At 37.4% G+C, this 19,880-nt stretch overlaps 2 protein-coding genes across 2 annotated transcripts; both read right to left on the reverse strand.

Moving 5' to 3' along the window:
- Positions 1 to 714: 714 nt before the first annotated feature.
- Positions 715 to 8,578, reverse strand: LOC141773108 (bactericidal permeability-increasing protein-like). The gene is made up of 16 exons (XM_074644791.1): positions 8,443 to 8,578; positions 8,226 to 8,338; positions 7,530 to 7,629; positions 7,257 to 7,388; positions 4,780 to 4,935; positions 4,626 to 4,689; positions 4,448 to 4,508; positions 4,144 to 4,235; positions 3,756 to 3,932; positions 3,611 to 3,670; positions 2,589 to 2,756; positions 1,897 to 1,964; positions 1,768 to 1,810; positions 1,603 to 1,663; positions 1,118 to 1,194; positions 715 to 1,029 (listed from the first exon to the last, which is right to left on the reverse strand). The coding sequence occupies exons 2-16, from the start codon at positions 8,323 to 8,325 to the stop codon at positions 970 to 972; spliced, it is 1,419 nt and encodes a 472-aa protein (XP_074500892.1). The 5' UTR covers positions 8,326 to 8,338; positions 8,443 to 8,578; the 3' UTR covers positions 715 to 969.
- A 3,655-nt stretch (positions 8,579 to 12,233) lies between these two features.
- On the reverse strand, positions 12,234 to 19,392 carry LOC141773109 (bactericidal permeability-increasing protein-like). The gene is made up of 16 exons (XM_074644792.1): positions 19,258 to 19,392; positions 19,019 to 19,131; positions 17,585 to 17,684; positions 17,310 to 17,441; positions 15,703 to 15,858; positions 15,550 to 15,613; positions 15,368 to 15,428; positions 14,569 to 14,660; positions 14,181 to 14,357; positions 14,034 to 14,093; positions 13,672 to 13,839; positions 13,377 to 13,444; positions 13,258 to 13,300; positions 13,093 to 13,153; positions 12,631 to 12,707; positions 12,234 to 12,542 (listed from the first exon to the last, which is right to left on the reverse strand). The coding sequence occupies exons 2-16, from the start codon at positions 19,116 to 19,118 to the stop codon at positions 12,483 to 12,485; spliced, it is 1,419 nt and encodes a 472-aa protein (XP_074500893.1). The 5' UTR covers positions 19,119 to 19,131; positions 19,258 to 19,392; the 3' UTR covers positions 12,234 to 12,482.
- Positions 19,393 to 19,880: the final 488 nt, after the last annotated feature.

Below are 19,880 nucleotides of genomic sequence, written 5' to 3' on the forward strand. Positions count from 1 at the left end.
CAGTTAAATTAATAAATCTGTTGATTTGCGCATTCACACATCTGGAGTTTTTTCTTTTTCCAGCTGTTCTTCCTGCATTTGGCAGCTTCAACTGTGTTACGTTTAGTCTGGATTATGTGTTTAACTTCTTCGTATTTGTCTAATATAGTTTACTCTTTGTATAATGTGCCGCTCTGCCTGTCCGTCAGTAGTCTTGTTCATGTCTGTGATTGGTCAGATGCTGCACCTCCTCGATCGTGTGAACGCACTCATATCCAGACAGAGAAACCCTGGGTTGAGTTACCGAGTTGATAACCAGCTTCGGAGAACAGTTTAGCGAGATCTTGTTTGTTAGGGTTAGTTAAGCAAGATAACGAGAAGATACCCCGGGTATGTTGAACTCGCTTCGTAGTACAGGCCTCAGGGTAGATGTGTGAGAAAACTGTATATTTCATTTAATTAACTATACCACTAATTGTTTCTTTAGTGAAAAATGGAGATACATCAAGATATTCCTATTCCTGGGGGTCAAAAATTGCATTAAATTAAAGTTCAAATGTCTTTAAATTTATTTTTTAATTTAATGCGGTACTACTGTCCAGTAATCCTGACCCTCTCCATAATGTTACACTGTAATCTAGAGTATAATTTTGGTGCCCTCTAGTGGTATATGAATTGAATGAAACCAGAATTGTCTACATTTTTCTACAATATATTAATGAAACAGTCAGAATGCACTTTAAAAAAATTGTTTTAATACTGGATTGTGTGAAAAAAAGATCAGGTTTGAGGCTAAATCCCCCTTTATATGCATTTATAAAGATGAACTGCAGGCGTAATCACTGTTGATTTGACATGAAGGCTGTAGATTTGTACATTTTGATTATGTAGCTTGCCCTTTTAAACACACTGGTGCTTTTATCATGACGTTGTCAGATATAGATAGAGACAAATCCAGTTAGTTTACTGAATGGTGTCCTTGTTTGTCCGTCAGTTGAAGCCTCTGTCTGTCAGCGACACCTTAGCATCTGAAGAGATGGCTATAAATCCCTGTTAGAAATAAACACAATGGTTAGCCCAGTGACACGTTCTACTTGTAAAATTAACATTTCACGAGTAATCTTTTACAAACACTGACCTCTTCCACCCCCAGAACTGTGTTGACCAGCTCTGCGTGTTTCATTCTGGGTAAAACAAAACCGTTGGCCAGTTCCGCTGAAACAGAAAAGTACAAGTAGAGTACACATTATACATTATGTTCAGTATGTTGGATCGGTGCAGTATTGTATGGGCATATTCTGAAGGACAAAATGCATTATATCCCCCTGTGCTGCTCTGGTTTACTGTAATGAAGATAAGAAATAGCATTAAATGCATTTAGTTGCTATTTTTACCAGATAAACTTCCAAAGAGTGTAATAATAAAATAGGCCTACACCGCAAAGCAGACTAAAGAAATAAAGCAAACTTAAGTATTAAATATATTTTTGTAGCAAGAATGATGATCAGAGTGGAGTGTAAATTACTATATATATAAATATATATATATATATACACGTATATACGCTACTAATTGTTCATCTCATGAGAACTGAACATAAAAAAACATGTAACTCAGACTCACTGTTCAGTTTTGCAAAGCCTAGCTTCAGTCCCGTCTTCGTTAATTTTTCCAAAGGAACAGTCTGCAAAGAGAAACGTGATTTGTAACGGTCACAATATGACTCTCCTCAGTTCGTACACACATACCTGTGCCTGTGACCAACATATAATGTGATGTGTCACCTACCTGAAAGGTTCCCACTTCACTCGACGCCAGTGTCAGTGTGAAACTGTTTGACAGAAAGAAATATCATTACTTTAAGTTTGTGAACTAAAACAGGCTCAGGTGTGTGTTTTAAAACGTAGTGATGCTCACTTGTCCATCGTCATGGAGCCCTTCAGTCTATCACCATCAATCCACACTTTACCGCTGGACTGTAAGTCCTGAAAGAAAGAGGTTTAAATTACAACTGTGATCAAAGATTATGTTTATTATCATTAATCTGTCAATTGTTTTTCCTACTTAATCAAGTCATTGTATCGTCTATGACACGTCAGAAACCCCACATTTGAGAACTGGTGATTTCTTTTTAGCATTTTTGCTTGATAGATGATTTAAACTATTAATAAATAATCTGAATAATTGTCCATTTATTTTCTGTTGATTAACTAATTTGATTAATTGGTGAATCCTTTTAGCACTAGTTTAAATGAATCTATGATGGACTGTAGTGTGACTTGTTGTCCAGAAGACACACAAATTAATTGTTTAAATTTGCTCAAATTAAATGATTATATGAGTCATAATAATTTCTCTACAAAACTTAAATTTCAATAATTATGTGCATGCAAACATTTTTTTTTCTGTGCTCAAGATGTCCCATGGGACGCTCAGGATTGAGGCACAAATAATAACGCTATACTGGGCAGCTACAAGGTGTGAATGTACTACTACTACTACTACTAATAATAATAATAATAATAATAATAATAATATCCGCTATACAACTACTTTGATGAATTGTTGATATAAAGAGTAAAAAAAGGCCAGAAAACAAAAGTACTCACAGCGTTGAGTTTGAACAGGGGGGTCTGGGTACCGTTTGGCTGGATGGCGAACGCCTTCACGGCGCCCTGAAAGTCCAGTTTTACAACACCAGGCTGGAAGGAAAACATGGGCATCTCTCCGGCATAAACCAGCAGAGTCATCAGAAGATCCGGAAACAATTTGGGAAGCTGCAGAGACAAAGAGAGAGAAAAGTAGATGGTAAACATTTCATTATGATATTTGGACAACTTTAAGAGCATGTTTTCATGAGCAGTACAGAGTCAACTGTTGTGACTAACTGAGATTCTGTGCAGAGATTAAAGCAGGGAGAGATACAAGGATACAAAGCAGGTCAGGGACTCGTGTTTGTAATCAAGTTGCTTTTTCTAGTCTTTTGTGTTCTTTTCATATTAGCATTTTTTCCAAATGTTGCTAAGTGCAAGTAGCAAAGTAGACTAGTCTGAAATTAACATAACGCTATAAACTTGCACTAAATTTTGGCGAGGAAAACTGGCATGGCCGTTTTCAAAGGAGTCCCTTGACCTCTGACCTCAAGATGTGTGAATGAAAATGGGTTCTATGGGTACCCACGAGTCTCCCCTTTACAGACATGCCCACTTTATGATAATCACATGCAGTTTGGGGCAAGTCATAGTCAAGTCAGCCCACTGACACACTGACAGCTGTTGTTGCCTGTTGGGCTGCAGTTTGCCCTGTTATGATTTGAGCATATTTTTTATGCTAAATGTAGTACCTGTGAGGGTTTCTCGACAATATTTGTCATTGTGTTGTGTTGTTAATTGATTTCAAATAATAAATATATACATACATTTTGCATAAAGCAGCATATTTGCCCACTCCCATGTTGATAAGAGTATTAAATACCTGACGAACAGTAGAGCACTTAAAAATGGTGTGATTAATCTGATTAACTATGGACAATCATGCGATTAAGTATTTTAATCGATGGACTGCCCGAGTATAAACCACAAGCTGTGGCTTCACATGAGTACTGTATTGATATTGCTACAGATGGACTTACCTGAGGGATGTAAGGCCCCATTGAGCTGGTATTCAGGTGCAAAGGGAAGGATGGAGGTATCTAAGAATGAAACAACATTTCTTAATCACAGATATAGATTAGGGCAGAAAGTAATCAATTCTTATTAAGTTTCAGGTGCACTTACCATGCTGTCAGTGATGAGGACCTGAAGCAGTCCAGCTGAGAAGAGTCGATATAAGTACGAGTTCAGGGTGAATTCAGACAGACCCGCTGACAACATGTAGCCCGGCTGCTGGGGCATGGTGAACGGCTTGGACACGAAGGGAGGCTCCGTGTGAGATTTGATATCGTAGAACTCTCCCTTTAAATCAAGAGTTACAAATGATCAATTATCACTTTTTGTTGTTATAATATATTTTCTTGTGTTTTGGCAAAAACCCATATTGTAAATGATGGTTGTCAGAGCGTGTTGGACATATACGTGGGTGTTTCTATTATTATTTTGCCTGAAATGATGCAGCCAAAAGTCCGGGGACTTCTACAAAATGAAAATAGATTGTGTGTATCTTTACCTTGAGTCCCAGATTCATACTTGAAGCATCAATAACGGGTGCACCGGTGAGAGAGAGGTCAAAGGTGAAGTCTTGACCCACTTCAAAGGAAACTGATGAAGAGCAGAAATCATTCATAGACTGCATTATCTATTTATATATTTAAGTTATTGACTGTTAATCTACTTTTGGCTTAACCTCTTCCACTCCTTGGGAGCGGCGGTGTCATCGGCCGCCATTTCATACAGTGAGACCATTTTTTGAGTGGAAAAGGTTAAGGTAAAGTAACTTTTGGACTGTGTAACTGCTATCAACGCTGCAATACCGTTCATGGCCTGTAGGTGGGACTCCAAGTTTGCAATGGATCCCTCCACATAAGAGCAGAGCTATGGAGGAAACAACAAAGCAAATGTCCTTCAATGTTCACCACTAAAATGATCATACAGCATAGAGAGAGCCTCCATTGATACATGTGACAAAGATATATATATATAAACACTCACTGAGCTCTCGATTTCACCCTCGATACGCCCCTTGAAATACTTCACAAAAGGCTGGAATATCCAACTGTTGACAAATGACAAATGCAGGGCTTAAATGTTGACACCAGTATCACCCCTTCTCTCTTCCTCTCTCTTCTCCTCTGCTCTACTGTACCTGGCTCCACCTCGAAATTGTACGTCCACGTCTCCGACCCGAGCATCACAGTGTTGACTGGTGACAGACAGATGCCCGTCAGCATCCTTCCCCATCTCCACTGCAGAGGTCACATCCAGACTAAATATAGCCATGGTGAATGATCCCCCGTCATGTCTGAAAACACACAGTACAAACAAAGTCAGTGCACGTTGGTGTTGGTGAACGTTTATTCACGTAACATACATCTCAAAAGCCTCAGTGTCCAAATTATAACATATTAAACATACATTTTAAATAACACCTGATTAAAAATCTATCTTAATAATGAAAGTATATTTTCCCTCCCTCGCTCTCATGTTTACAGTACATTAAATAGTCATTTCCCTTATGAAAAAGTAGTATACTTCAAGTATATTTCCCAAGTATACTTTATATAGTACGTATACTAATATCAATGTTTTGGTAGTATACTTGTAAGTGTACTACTTCAATATTTTTTGGGACTAAATTGGCCCACTTTTGAGTTTATAAAAGTATATTTTTAAAGGGACTGTTTGTAACTTTTTAAGCGTATAATTGTAGCGGGTCGGCACACATGCGCGTTGGCATATTCGCGCTCGCGTGTGGCCGGAGCCTCGTCTCCGCTGCCTGCTCTCCTTCACTCAGACAGCGCGCGCGTCTTCCACCTCTAGACGTGAACGCGCGCTCACTCCTCACTTCAGAAGAGTTAGTTTAGCTCTGAGAATATCTAGTGAATGTACAGGGGACGTTTGTGCAGAAATAAATGCTGCAGCTCCTCCAGACCAACAGAGCTTTCCCGTGTCTTGTGAAGTGACGGAGCTCTTCAGAGAGTTACGTTGTCTTCTCGTTACCGACCGGGTGCCGGTGTCTCCTCTGCTCTCTCCGGCTGCGGGCGGAGAGAGCAGGGAGACACGCTGCAGAGCCCCGCTGCTTCAGCCTGCACTTAGGCAGGAAAAGCCAACACTAAGATCAGATCTAAATCATGTTCATGGAGAGACCTTCGTCTGGTCAGCTAACATTACTGCCAAGCAGCTGAAATATAGAGTGATATTGTGGTTTTAGCTGACATGTGTCGCCTCACTGTTTTGAGCGACGCTCGTTCAGGTATATTTAGAGCGAGCAAGTGCGAGCCCAACACTGACTTTCGTTGATTTCACGGCCACAGGTGTCGCTGTTAAGAAGCATTTCTGAAAGTTACAAATAGTCCCTTTAAGTGTACTTTTAGTATGAGAATAGTAAACTTTGAGAACACAACCAGTTTACATCTTGTATTTTGTACTGCAACTACACTACAAGTGAACTTATAGCTATATACTGTTAGTTTACTAGTTATATACTTGTAGCCCACTTTTTAGTTTATGAAAGTATACTCTTAGTAAACTACTAGTTTAATATTTTTTTACTGTGAGTATACTAGTATTTAACTTATAGTACTTAGCCAATGATTTATGTATTACATTAAGAGATTTGCTCCTTTTGCTTATTTGACTTGATATTTTGTGATGAGATTAAAACAAATGAATAAAATTAGTTTTTCTCGCGTGCCTCTGCGGTGGCAACGCGGTAATAACGCGGTGGCAACGGAGAATGCAATTATACTTGCTTCAGTATAAGACAAGTGTACTTAAGAATAATTTTGTTAAGGTTATCTCGGATAAGGACATAAAAAGTAAACTGAAAGCATACTCTTATTTTGAGTTTAAAAGAAGTATACTAATAGCACACTTGAATAAAGGGTTATCATTGCTGGCATACCAATTCAAGCATCAGTGACCAAATAATAAATCTGGAGTTAGAAAAAGTTAAAGGTCAGATTAAAATGGCAATTAAAGAATGGGCATATGGGTCTATTTGCTTTGATATAAACTGAATGTTAATAATATCCACAGTTAGCTGTTACTTTCACTTTCAACATTAACTGGGTGGATGACACCCAAAGTGTCTTCATGGTACTGGGTGAGAAAACAGGAAGCCACCAAAATAACTGGTTTCTTCCTTTTTGAGAGTGAAGGTCAGATGGTTATTAATTAATGCTTCTTTGTGTGATTGTATCACAGTAATGTAGCCTATATATGCAATGTGCTCTCTCTTATAATAAGACCCTTTAAAGACCGACATAAAGATCAGTTCAATTTAAAAAGCGAGGACGGTCTAGCTGCTGTAGCATCAGGGGATTTCTCATCTGAAAGAAAACAGCCAATGATGAACAGCTCACATGATACCTTTAAGGACACACTTCCTTTTCTAACAAACCTCAGATGAACTTAATATCACTTCCTCATTTAGACTTCATGTAAAATTTCTGTGTAACTTAAACATTTGTAACAATCACTTTTATATTATGGTAAAGAGGATAATCAGATTTCCTCAGGTGCTCTGAAGATTTGTCTTTTGCCCCAAAACCTGTCCACAAACTTTGATTGTGGGGTTACTGACTTCATCAATCAAGGAGTTTTACATGTCTGGAAACTCACATGACGCCAAGGCGTGTCGTCCACTCGCCGGCTAATGCGACACTGAGGCCTGAGGCGGACGTCTTGAATCCTGTGATGTTCTGATAGAACTCAACAGACGGCTCTGGGAAGTCACACTGTGTTATGCTGATGCTATAGTGCACATGGGGAGAGAGACAAAGACAGGTGTAGATATAGGTGAGAGGACACAGATCTGACTCATGTAAACATGTCTAATGAAATAAATCAAAGTATAAAAGAAAAGATATTCAAGAATGTTAAATGTAATCCTACCCCGATAGTGCATAGTGTACGTCCAAGACTTTACCACTGATCTCAGGGAGAGAGATGAGCTTCAACCTGTCCTGGATCCATCCTGCACCCACATGCTTTCCTGGGACCAACAGCACATATGTACAGTTTTATAGATAGATAGATAGATAGATAGATAGATAGATAGATAGATAGATAGATAGATAGATAGATAGATAGATAGATAGATAGATAGATAGATAGATAGATAGATAGATAGATAGATAGATAGATAGATAGAAAGACTTTACATAGATCACAAAAAACATGCATGTAACTGTACATACCAACTACTTTACACTAGATAGAAGAAATGAAAAATACAATAAAATAGAATTAAAGGTACATCTCTGCTATGCAAATTGAAAGTAAAATGTGCCTTGTGCATTGCCATTCAGAAGATAAGTCTCCTCTTCCTGCACAGAGGAAAGTCATTGTACTGTATGTTGATACAGCTGTTGGCAGGAATGATTTAAAGTAGTGGTCCTTATCAGGAAACACTCTGCTGTCTGACAGTTGAATAGTTGTGAATGAATCATGTCTAATGTACAATTTTGTTGGGATCTTTATGAAAAGACTCATTTGGCTGCAAATCCATCTAATGACACACAAAGCAGTTATTTGGGGTTTAATTTAACTTAACAAGTGAGTGAATAACCACATCTCACATGGCCTTACCGTACTGAAGTCCTTTGTTATTCAGGACGACTTGCACTGCAGGGTTTTCTCCACAGGTAGTAGAGACGAGCATGAGCACTGCTACCACCAGCGGAAGCATTTTCCTGGGTCGCCTGTGGTGCAAGCATGTGTACATTTAAGCATGAATGAAACCATGAAACATTTACATATCAGACAAGTTGTTATAAACCTGTTGTAGTAATGTTATGTAGCATACCTGAATTACTGCAGGATGAAGTGTGTTTGCCAAGCTGAAAGAGTGAACAAGCGTCTTCACTGTTTCTCTGCCGTTGATTCACCTACAGCAGCTCTGGTTTCATGAGAAGTGAAACTTACTGTCATCTGACTCATGAGAGAGAGTGTGTGGGTGTGTGTGTGTGTGTGTGTGTGTGAAGATAAGGAAAACTCCTGTTTGATTGTGGTCTGTCTGGTAGTCAAGTCCTAACATGTAAAATTGAATGAAATGTCACATTTGAGCACAAACAAAAAGGCTTCTTTAGGTTTAGACCAAAAAACTCCAACTTCCTTAAGTTTAGGGCAATAAAACTATAATTTCTTTAGGTTTAGGGCAATAAAACTACAACCTCTTTAGGTTTAGACAACAAAACTACAACTTCTTTAAGTTTAGGGCAATAAAACTATAACTTCTTTAGGTTTAGGGCAATAAAACTACAACCTCTTTAGGTTTAGACAACAAAACTACAACTTCTTTAGGTTTAGGGCAATAAAACTACAACTTCTTTAGGTTTAGGCAACAAAACTACAACTTCTTTAGGTTTAGGGCAATAAAACTACAACTTCTTTAGGTTTAGACAACAAAACTACAACTTCTTTAGGTTTAGGCAACAAAACTACAACTTCTTTAGGTTTAGGGCAATAAAACTACAACCTCTTTAGGTTTAGGCAACAAAACAACAACTTCTTTAGGTTTAGGCAATAAAACTACAACTTCTTTAAGTTTAGGCAACAAAACTACAACTGCTTTAGGTTTAGGCAGTAAAACTACAACTTCGTTAAGTTTAGGCAACAAAACTACAACTTCTTTAGGTTTAGGGCAATAAAACTACAACCTATTTAGGTTTAGGCAACAAAACTACAACTTCTTTAGGTTTAGGCAGTAAAACTACAACTTCTTTAAGTTTAGGCAACAAAACTACAAATTCTTTAGGTTTAGGCAATACAACTACAACCTCTTTAGGTTTAGGCAACAAAACTACAACTTCTTTAGGTTTAGGGCAATAAAACTACAACCTATTTAGGTTTAGGCAACAAAACTACAACTTCTTTAGGTTTAGGCAATAAAACTACAACCTCTTTAGGTTTAGGCAACAAAACTGCAACTTCTTTAGGTTTAGGCAACAAAAACCCAGTTAGGTTTAAACAATAAAACTACAACTTCTTTAGGTTTAGGCAACAAAGAACAGTTAGGTAACAAAACCACAACTTCTTTAAGTTTAGGCAACAAAACTACAACTTTTTTTAGGTTTAGGGCAATACAACTACAACCTCTTTAGGTCTAGGACAATAAAACTACAACTTCTTTAGGTTTAGGCAACAAAACTGCAACTTCTTTAGGTTTAGGCAACAAAACTACAACTTCTTTAAGTTTAGGGCAATAAAACTACAACTTCTTTAGGTTTAGGACAATAAAACTACAACTTCTTTAGGTTTAGGGAAATAAAACTACAACATCTTTAGGTTTAGGCAACAAAACCCCAGTTAGGTTTAAACAATAAAACCACAACTTCTTTAAGTTTAGGCAATAAAACTACAACCTCTTTAGGTTTAGGGCAATAAAACTACAACCTCTTTAGGTTTAGGCAACAAAACTGAAACTTCTTTAGGTTTAGGCAACAAAACTACAACTTTTTTCAGTTTAGGCAAAAAAACAGTTAGTTGTTAATTGGCTGGTAAAAAAAACACATTTAAAAATGTTATAGGAGCTAAAGTGTTGAAAGAAATATTCATACATCTTTGGAGTACAACATGATCAATGATTTTGAAAGTAGATTAAGTTCACTTCTATCATAAACAAGTTATTTGAACATCCTCATTCTTATAATTAAAGCCTGTCATGCATGGCCGAGTAACATAAAAAGGAAGTGAAATTATCTGGTATACGTGCTGTTTTGGAGGTCTCTGCACCCTTTGAAGAATTATTTAAATAGGAAAAAAAGGCCATTTGACGCACACAATCTTGTTTTTGAATATTCACATTGTTGTTTTAAGAAAGGGGAAGCTTAATTAACCTAGCCCATTAGTACGTAAGACAGTACAAATAAAAGAGGAAGTAAAATCTGCAAGGCCCTGGCTACATTTCAAGGAAACATTAGAATCACCAGCCATAAAATATTTGATTTATTTATCTCTTAATTCAACAAATACTCTTTGTCTCACACACCATGATTAGTTCCATTAAATCACAATTAACAAGTTCAATAGGAAGAGGATATTATCAGACAGACATGTTTTTTTTCTCTCCATATAACACAATTTGGACCCACTTGCTTGCACTTTGAATTCACTTCATCCAGAATGACACTTGAAACACCAAGAAAACAAATGAGCCAACGAGGACTACTATTATAGGCATAAGATGGAAAATAAAACACGAAAACAAACTGATAAAAAAAAAAATCTGTTTTAAACAACTACACATAATTGTTTATAATAATCCACAGAGAGCACCATCTGATCTGATAGATGCCTCGGTGTTATATTTTCTCTGAAGTGGGATTAATGATAATATCTAGCAGCTCAAAAACCAATAATAACATATTCACTCCATTGTTTTTTTCACATATTTCATTCCCCAGATATAAACACGTATACACAGTAAGACCCATGGCGGACACTTTCACTGGATCTTTGACAACTTTTGCATGAATGAATACCTGGACAGGCTGCCAGCATATTTAATCACCCCCCTTTTTCATGCGGAGGTTCCTCTGTCCAGTTATAATAAAACATGTTTTCTGGAATGACTACTTTACACTATGATTGTAGAGTTTATTATTATTGCACATTATCACAAAGGCAAAAAATAAAAAGATGTACATTTCACACAAATAATCCTCCTGCATGAGCTTCTTTGTCAACATAAAACTTAAAACATCTGTTGAAAGCTGCTCAGCTCTGTACTCACTGATCTTTATTCCATGATCTTCATGACTTGCTTTTACTTGACAAGCATACTTTGTGTGTGTGTGTGTGTGTGTGTGTGTGTGTGTGAGTGTGTGTGTGTGTGTGAAGAACAGGAAAGTACTGTTTGATTGTGCTCTGCCTGGTAGTCGATTTGACTGTTATCAGGCCGTTAAATAGGCGTTATCAGTCGCTATAAGCACCATAGATGTGGGTCAGTAGGGGCCTACTACATTGTAAAAGTGAAAGTGAAACTTAAAAGCAACACATTCTAACATGTAAAACTGAATGAAATGTCACATTTGTGATGTGCTATTGTGTGTAGCTGTGTATTGTGCGTTTTGTATGTTCTTTCTTGTATGACTGTAGTATGTTTCTTTGTTTTGACCTGCCATGGGACTACAGATGTGAATTAGCTTAAAGCTATAATCTGGTACAGTGCATCAAATGGTGACATTTATGTTTGCAGCATTTACGTGGTGCCACAGGAGGTTCCTCCACTGGAGCTTCAGGTGGAAGAGGCTGGGCAGGAGGAAGCACAGGCCGGCGCCGGTGAGGCTCCCAGTTAGACCCATGATGAGGGCGAAATGGGGGACAAAGACAGCCATGAGCAAGGTGAAGACTACCAGAGCAATACGCAAACCCAAACCCCAGGATTTCAGCTGCCCATTGGGGCCATAGGGTTAAATTTAATTTTTAATTTAATGCGGTACTACTGTCCAGTAATCCTGACCCTCTCCATCATTTTACACTGTAATCTAGAGTATAATACATTTTAAATTTGGTGCCCTCTAGTGGTATATGAATTGAATGAATTCAGAATTGTCTAATTTTTCTACAATATATTAATGAAACAGTCAGAATGCACTTTAAAAAAAATAGTTTTAATACAGGATTGTGTGAAAAAAGATCAGGTTTGAGGCTAAATCCCCCTTTATATACATTTATAAAGATGAACTGCAGGCGTAATCACTGTTGATTTGACATGAAGGCTGTAGATTTGTACATTTTGATTATGTAGCTTGACCTTTTAAACACACTGGTGCTTTTATCATGACGTTGTCAGATATAGATACAAATCCAGTTAGTTTACTGAATGGTGTCCTTGTTTGTCTGTCAGTTGAAGCCTCTGTCTGTCAGCGACACCTTAGCATCTGAAGAGATGGCTATAAATCCCTGTTAGAAATAAACACAATGGTTAGCCCAGTGACACGTTCTACTTGTAAAATTAACATTTTATGAGTAATCTTTTACAAACACTGACCTCTTCCACCCCCAGAACTGTGTTGACCAGCTCTGCGTGTTTCATTCTGGGTAAAACAAAACCGTTGGCGAATTTCGCTGAAACAGAAAAGTACAAGTAGAGTACACATTATACATTATGTTCAGTATGTTGGATCAGTACAGTATTGTATGGGCATATTATGCAGGACAAAATGCATTACATCCCCCCCTGTGCTGCTCTGGTTTACTGTAATGAAGATAATAAATAGCGTTAAATGCATTTAGTTGCTATTTTTCCCAGATAAACTCCAGAGTGTAATAATAAAATAGGCCTACACTGCAAAGCAGACAGAAATAAAGCAAACTAAGTATTATATATATTTTTGTAGCAAGAATGATGATTAGAGTGGAGCGTAAATTACTATATATATACACATATATACGCTACTAATTGTTCATCTCATGAGAACTGAACATAAAAAAACATGTAACTCAGACTCACCGTTCAGTTTTGCAAATTCTAGCATCAGTCCCACCTTTGTTAATTGTTCCAAAGTATTAGTCTGCAAAGAGAAACATGATTTGTAACGGTCACAATTTGATTCTCCTCAGTTCGTACACACATACGGCTGCCTGTGACTAACATATAATGTGATGTGTCACCTACCTGAAAGGTTCCCACTTCACTCGACGCCAGCGTCAGTGTGAAACTGTTTGAAAGAAAGAAATATCATTACTTTAAGTTTGTGTGCTCAGGTGTGTGTTTTAAAATACGGTGATACTCACTTATCCATCGTAATGGAGCCCTTCAGTCTATCACCATCAATCCACACTTTACCGCTGGACTTTAAGTCCTGAAAGAAAGAGGTTTAAATTACAGCTGCGATCAAGGATTATGTTTATTATCATTAATCTGGCATAGGGATAAAGGCACTAATATAACGCCATACTGGGCAGCAACAAGGTGTGAATGTACTACTACTACTACTAATAATAATAATAATAATATCCGCTATACAACTACTTTGATGAATTGTTGATATAAAGAGTAAAAAAAAGGCCAGAAAACAAAAGTACTCACAGCGTTGAGTTTGAACAGGGGGGTCTGGGTACCGTTTGGCTGGATGGCGGACGCCTTCACGGCGCCCTGAAAGTCCAGTTTAACAACACCAGGCTGGAAGGAAAACATGGGCATCTCTCCGGCATAAACCAGCAGAGTCATCAGAAGATCCGGAAACAACTTGGGAAGCTGCAGAGACAAAGAGAGAGAAAAGTAGATGGTAAACATTTAATTATGATATTTGGACAACTTTAATGCGATTAATCTGATTAACTATGGACAATCATGCGATTTAATATTTTAAACGATGGACTGCCCGAGTATAAACCACAAGCTGTGGCTTCACATGAGTACTGTATTGATATTGCTACAGATGGACTTACCTGAGGGATGAAAGGCCCCATTGAGCTGGTATTCAGGTGCACAGGGAAGGATGGAGGTATCTGAGATGATGAAACAACATTTCTTAATCACAGATATGGATTAGGGCAGAAAGTAATCAATTCTTATTAAGTTTCAGGTGCACTTACCATGCTGTCAGTGATGAGGACCTGAAGCAGTCCAGCTGAGAAGAGTCGATATAAGTACGAGTTCAGGGTGAATTCAGACAGACCCGCTGACAACATGTAGCCCGGCTGCTGGGGCATGGTGAACGGCTTGGACACGAAGGGAACCTCCGTGTGAGATTTGATATCGTAGAACTCTCCCTTTAAATCAAGAGTTACAAATTATCAATTATCACTTTTTGTTGTTATAATATATTTTCTTGTGTTTTGGCAAAAACCCATATTGTAAATGATGGTTGTCAGAGCGTGTTGGACATATACGTGGGTGTTTATATTATTATTTTGCCTGAAATGATGCAGCCAAAAGTCCGGGGACTTCTAAAATATGAAAACAGATTGTGTGTATCTTTACCTTGAGACCCAGATTCATACTTGAAGCATCAATAACGGGTGCACCGGTGAGAGGGAGGTCAAAGGTGAAGTCTTGACCCACTTCAAAGGAAACTGATGAAGAGCAGAAATCATTCATAGACTGCATTATCTATTTATATATTTAAGTTATTGACTGTTAATTTACTTTTGGCTTAACCTCTTCCACTCCTTGGGGGCGGTGTCATCGGCCGACTTTACTTTTTTCGGAGGCTGTAGCAGGCTTATGAATCCATCGGTACCAAACATGTCGTGCTAGCATGTTGGAAAGAATGCTGAATAACACTATAAGTTGTTACGCTAAATTTTGGCGAGGAAAAACTGTCATGGCAATTTTCAAAGGGGTCCCTTGACATCTGACCTCAAGATTTGTGAATGAAAATGGGTTCTATGGGTACCAACAAGTCTCTCCTTTACAGACATGCCCACTTTATGATAATCACATGCAGTTTGAGGTAAAAATGCAGTTTTTTGCACGCAGTACAAATGTGTTATTTCCACCTATTATAATACATATTATAATACCTAATATAACACATATTATAAAATGATGTGTTTGAATATTTCTGCATACTGGGGTCCCTAAACAGTCTTGGAATTGCATAAATTAGGTATCACTGTGAAGCTTAGATTCATGTGGATCCAATGAGCCCAATTGTATTCATGTGTGATGATGTTAGTCTCCATAGCAGCCATCTCAAATAGTGAGACCTTTTTTTGAGTGGAAAAGGTTAAGGTAAAGTAACTTTTGGACTGTGTAACTGCTATCAACGCTGCAATACCGTTCATGGCCTGTAGGTGGGACTCCAAGCTTGCAATGGATTCCTCCACATTAGGGCAGAGCTATGGAGGAAACAACAAAGCAAATGTCCTTCAATGTTCACCACTAAAATGATCATACAGCATAGAGAGAGCCTCCATTGATACATGTGACAAAGATATATATATATATATAAACACTCACTGAGCTCTCGATTTCACCCTTGATTTTCCCCTTGAAAGGATCCACAAAAGGCTGGAATATCCAACTGTTGACAAATGATAAATGTAGAGCTTATATCTTGACACCAGTATCACCCCTTCTCTCTCTCCTCTCCCCTGTTCTGCTCTACTGTACCTGGCTCCACCGTGAAATTGTACGTCCACGTCTCCGACCCGAGCATCACAGGAGTAGCTGGTGACAGACAGATGCCCGTCAGCATCCTTCCCCAGCTCCACTGCAGAGGTCACATCCAGATTATATATAGTCATGTCGAATGATCCCCCGTCATGTCTGAAAACACACAGTACAAACAAAGTCAGTGCACGTTGGTGTTGGTGAACATTTATTCATGCAACATACAACTCAAAAGCCTCAGTGTCCAAATTATAACGTTTGCACATTTGAATGTGCAAAAACATTTGTGCCAGTTTCTAACATGCATGTATGTTGATCACATAACCTTCTTGTTGGAGGTAATAAACCACTGATCACTGTTTAAATCACTATCATCACCTAGCTGACATCATTTGATTCAGGATAGTGTGGTTTCAATTAGTATACAGTAAACTGATAATTAAATTTTTATGACTTAAAGGTCCCATATCGTGCTCATTTTCAGGTTCATACTTGTATTTTGTGTTTCTACTAGAACATGTTTACATGCTGTAATGTTAAAAAAAAACTTTATTTTCCTCGTACTGTCTGCCGGAATATACCTGTATTTACTCTCTGTCTGAAACGCTCCGTTTTAGGGCATTTCAACGGAATTGCGTTGCCAGGCAACATCTTGGGTCCATGTGTACTTCCTGTCAGCTGATGTTATTCACATCCACTGCAACAGGAAATAAACTGGGACACATTTAGAATGTTTATGTAGAAAAACCATGTAATGATCTATATATATATATTGTATATTTGTGACATCACAAATGGACAAAAATCCTAACGGCTTGTTTCAAACGTGCAATTTCTGAATACGGGCTGTGTATATTTCTCCATATATTGAACGTTTTGATAGTTTAACAGTATTTATAAAGCACTTAAACCTGCTTTATAATATAAAAGACCTGAAAATCTCACTTTTTACAATATGTGACCTTTAATAGCTGGAACCATTAAACCAAAAATATCTGTATATGGAGGTAAAAATATGTTGTTCTGAAATTTGGATTAACTTTTTTATACAACTCACCACTGTGAGTGACATTAAAAAAGGTCAGATAGTTATTAATGAATGCTTCTTTGTGCGATTGTATCACAGTAATGTAGTCTATATACGCAATGTGCTCTCTCTAATAATAAAATATCTTGATCGTGAAATTTCCTGAAAAGCTTAACAACTAACTGACCCTTTAAAGACCGACATAAAGATCAGTTCAATTTAAAAAGCGAGGACGGTCTAGCTGCTGTAGCATCAGGGGATTTCTCATCTGAAAGAAAACAGCCAATGAGGAACAGCTCACATGATACCTTTAAGGACACACTTCCTTTTCTAACTGACCTCAGATGAACTTAATATCACTTCCTCATTTAGACTTCATGTAAAATTTCTGTGTAACTTAAACATTTAAATGATACCATGTATATGGAATCACTTTTATATTATGGTAAAGAGGATAATCAGATTTCCTCAGGTGCTCTGAAGATTTGTCTTTTGCCCCAAAACAAACAAACAAACAAACCTTGATTGTGGGGTTACTGACTTCATCAATCAAAGGAGTTTTATATGTTGGGAAACTCACATGATGCCCAAGCTTGTCTCCCAATCGCCGGTTAATGCGAAACTGAGGCCTGAGGCGGACGTCTTGAATCCTGCGATGTCCTGATAGAACTCAACAGACGGCTCTGGGAAGTCAAACTGTGTTATGCTGATGCTATAGTGCACATGGGGAGAGAGACAAAGACAGGTGTAGATATAGGTGAGAGGACACAGATCTGACTCATGTAAACATGTCTAATGAAATAAAGCAAAGTATAAAAGAAAAGATATATTCAAGAATGTTGAATGTAATCCTACCCCGATAGTTTGTAATATATGCCAATGATGTCACCACTGATTTCAGGCAGAGTGACGAGCTCCAACTTCTCCTGGATCCATTCTACACCCACCTGCTTTCCTGGGACCAACAGCACATATGTACAGTTTTATAGATACACTGTTAAGAATTTCCCAGTAAAATAACAGTAAAGAACTGGCAGCAGGTTTGCCTTTATGTTACTGTAAAATTAACATTATTATACTGTCGCTGAAATTTACAGCTTTGTACTGTTAATGAAAAATACAGTTTGAACTGTTTTTTTTTATTAATTTCACAGTATTTTACAGTTAATTTACTGTTTAAAGATACATTATATAGCTGTTTTTCACCTTTCTTTTACATTATCTTACTGATTTGTTTTAATGCACTATTTATCTTTTACATACATTTTAATAAACATTATTTTTTGCCTAGATGAATAGACTTAGCAGGTTACAGACATAGGAAAAGTCACACTAAATACAATTAAAGGCACTTGTTAGGAAAAAGGCTATAATAGACTTGTTGACACTTTTCCCAAAATGTCTGTCTATAGCTGGCTACAAGCACAGAATATAAACCAGAACAACATGTGAGTGAAGAACAATAAAGCTAATTCACTGATTTTACAATCATGTACAATATGAAAGCCTCACATGTGCAGATCAGGTTAAAAAAATACTGCATGAAATGGTTACTGATGATACTTTAGACAGTTGATCAGCAGTAAAGTGATGTTTTTTAAGAATGCATTATAGTTCAGTTAAAAAACAACCTATGGGCGTAATTTAACAGGTTTTCTTTTGTATTAACAGTAAAGCACTGTTTTTAGCAATAACAGGTTAATACTGTTGAAATCCTGCTGTAAATTAACAGCAATTGTTTACAGTGTAGATAGATAGAGAGATAGATAGATAGATAGATAGATAGATAGATAGATAGATAGATAGATAGATAGATAGATAGATAGACTTTACATAGATCACAAAAACATGCATGTAACTGTACATACTAACTACTTTACACTAGATAGGAGAAATAAAAAATACAATAAAATAAAATTAAAGGTACATCTCTGCTGTGCAAATTGAAAGTAAAATATGTGTTGTGCAAATGAAAGTAAAATGTGCCTTGTGCATTGCCACTCAGAAGATAAGTCTCCTCTTCCTGCACAAATCAAAGTCATTGTACTGTATGTTGATATAGCTGTTAGCAGGATTGATTTATTTCCTGTAGCGGTCCTTATCAGAAATCACTCTGCTGTCTGACAGTTGAATAGTTGTGAATGAAACATGTCTAATGTACAATTTTGTTGAGATCTTTATGAAAAGACTAATTTGGCTGCAAATCCATCTAATGACACACAAAGCAGTTATTTGGGGTTTAATTTAACTTAACAAGTGAGTGAATAACACCATCTCACATGGCCTTACCGTACTGAAGTCCTTTGTTATTCAGGACGACTTGCACTGCAGGGTTTTCTCCACAGGTAGAAGAGACGAGCATGAGCACTGCTACCACCAGTGGAAGCATTTTCCTGGGTCCCCTGTGGTGCAAGCATGTGTACATTTAAGCATGAATGAAACCATGAAACATTTACATTTCAGTGTGAGATATAACATCAAACATGTAATTCTCAGTAAACCTGTGGTAGTAATGTTATGTAGCATACCTGAATTACTGCAGGATGTGTGTTTGCCAAGCTGAAAGAGTGAACAAGCGTCTTCACCGTTTCTCTGCTGTTGATTCACCTACAGCAGCTCTGGTTTCATGAGAAGTGAAACTTACTGACACCTGCAATAGCGTCATGAGAGAGAGAGTGAGTATGTGTGTGTGTGTGTGTGTGTGTGTGTGTGTGTGTGTGTGTGTGTGTGTGTGAAGTACAGGACACACCTGTTTGATTGTGCTCTGTCTGGTAGTCAAGTTCTAACATGTAAAATTGAATGAAATGTCACATTTGAACACAAACAAAAAGGCTTCTTTAGGTTTAGGCAACAAAACTGCAACTTCTTTAGGTTTAGGCAACAAAACTACAACTTCTTTAGGTTTAGGCAACAAAAACACAGTTAGGTTTAAACAATAAAATTACAACTTCTTTAGGTTTAGGCAACAAAGAACAGTTAGGTAACAAAACCACAACTTCTTTAAGTTTAGGCAACAAAACTACAACTTCTTTAGGTTTAGGGAAATAAAACTACAATCTCTTTAGGTTTAGGGCAATAAAACTACAACCTATTTTTAGGTTTAGGCAACAAAACTACAACTTCTTTAGGATTATGCAACAAAACTGCAACT

The sequence above is a fragment of the Sebastes fasciatus genome, chromosome 8 (assembly GCF_043250625.1).
Source record: "Sebastes fasciatus isolate fSebFas1 chromosome 8, fSebFas1.pri, whole genome shotgun sequence".
NCBI classification, from domain to species: domain Eukaryota; kingdom Metazoa; phylum Chordata; class Actinopteri; order Perciformes; family Sebastidae; genus Sebastes; species Sebastes fasciatus.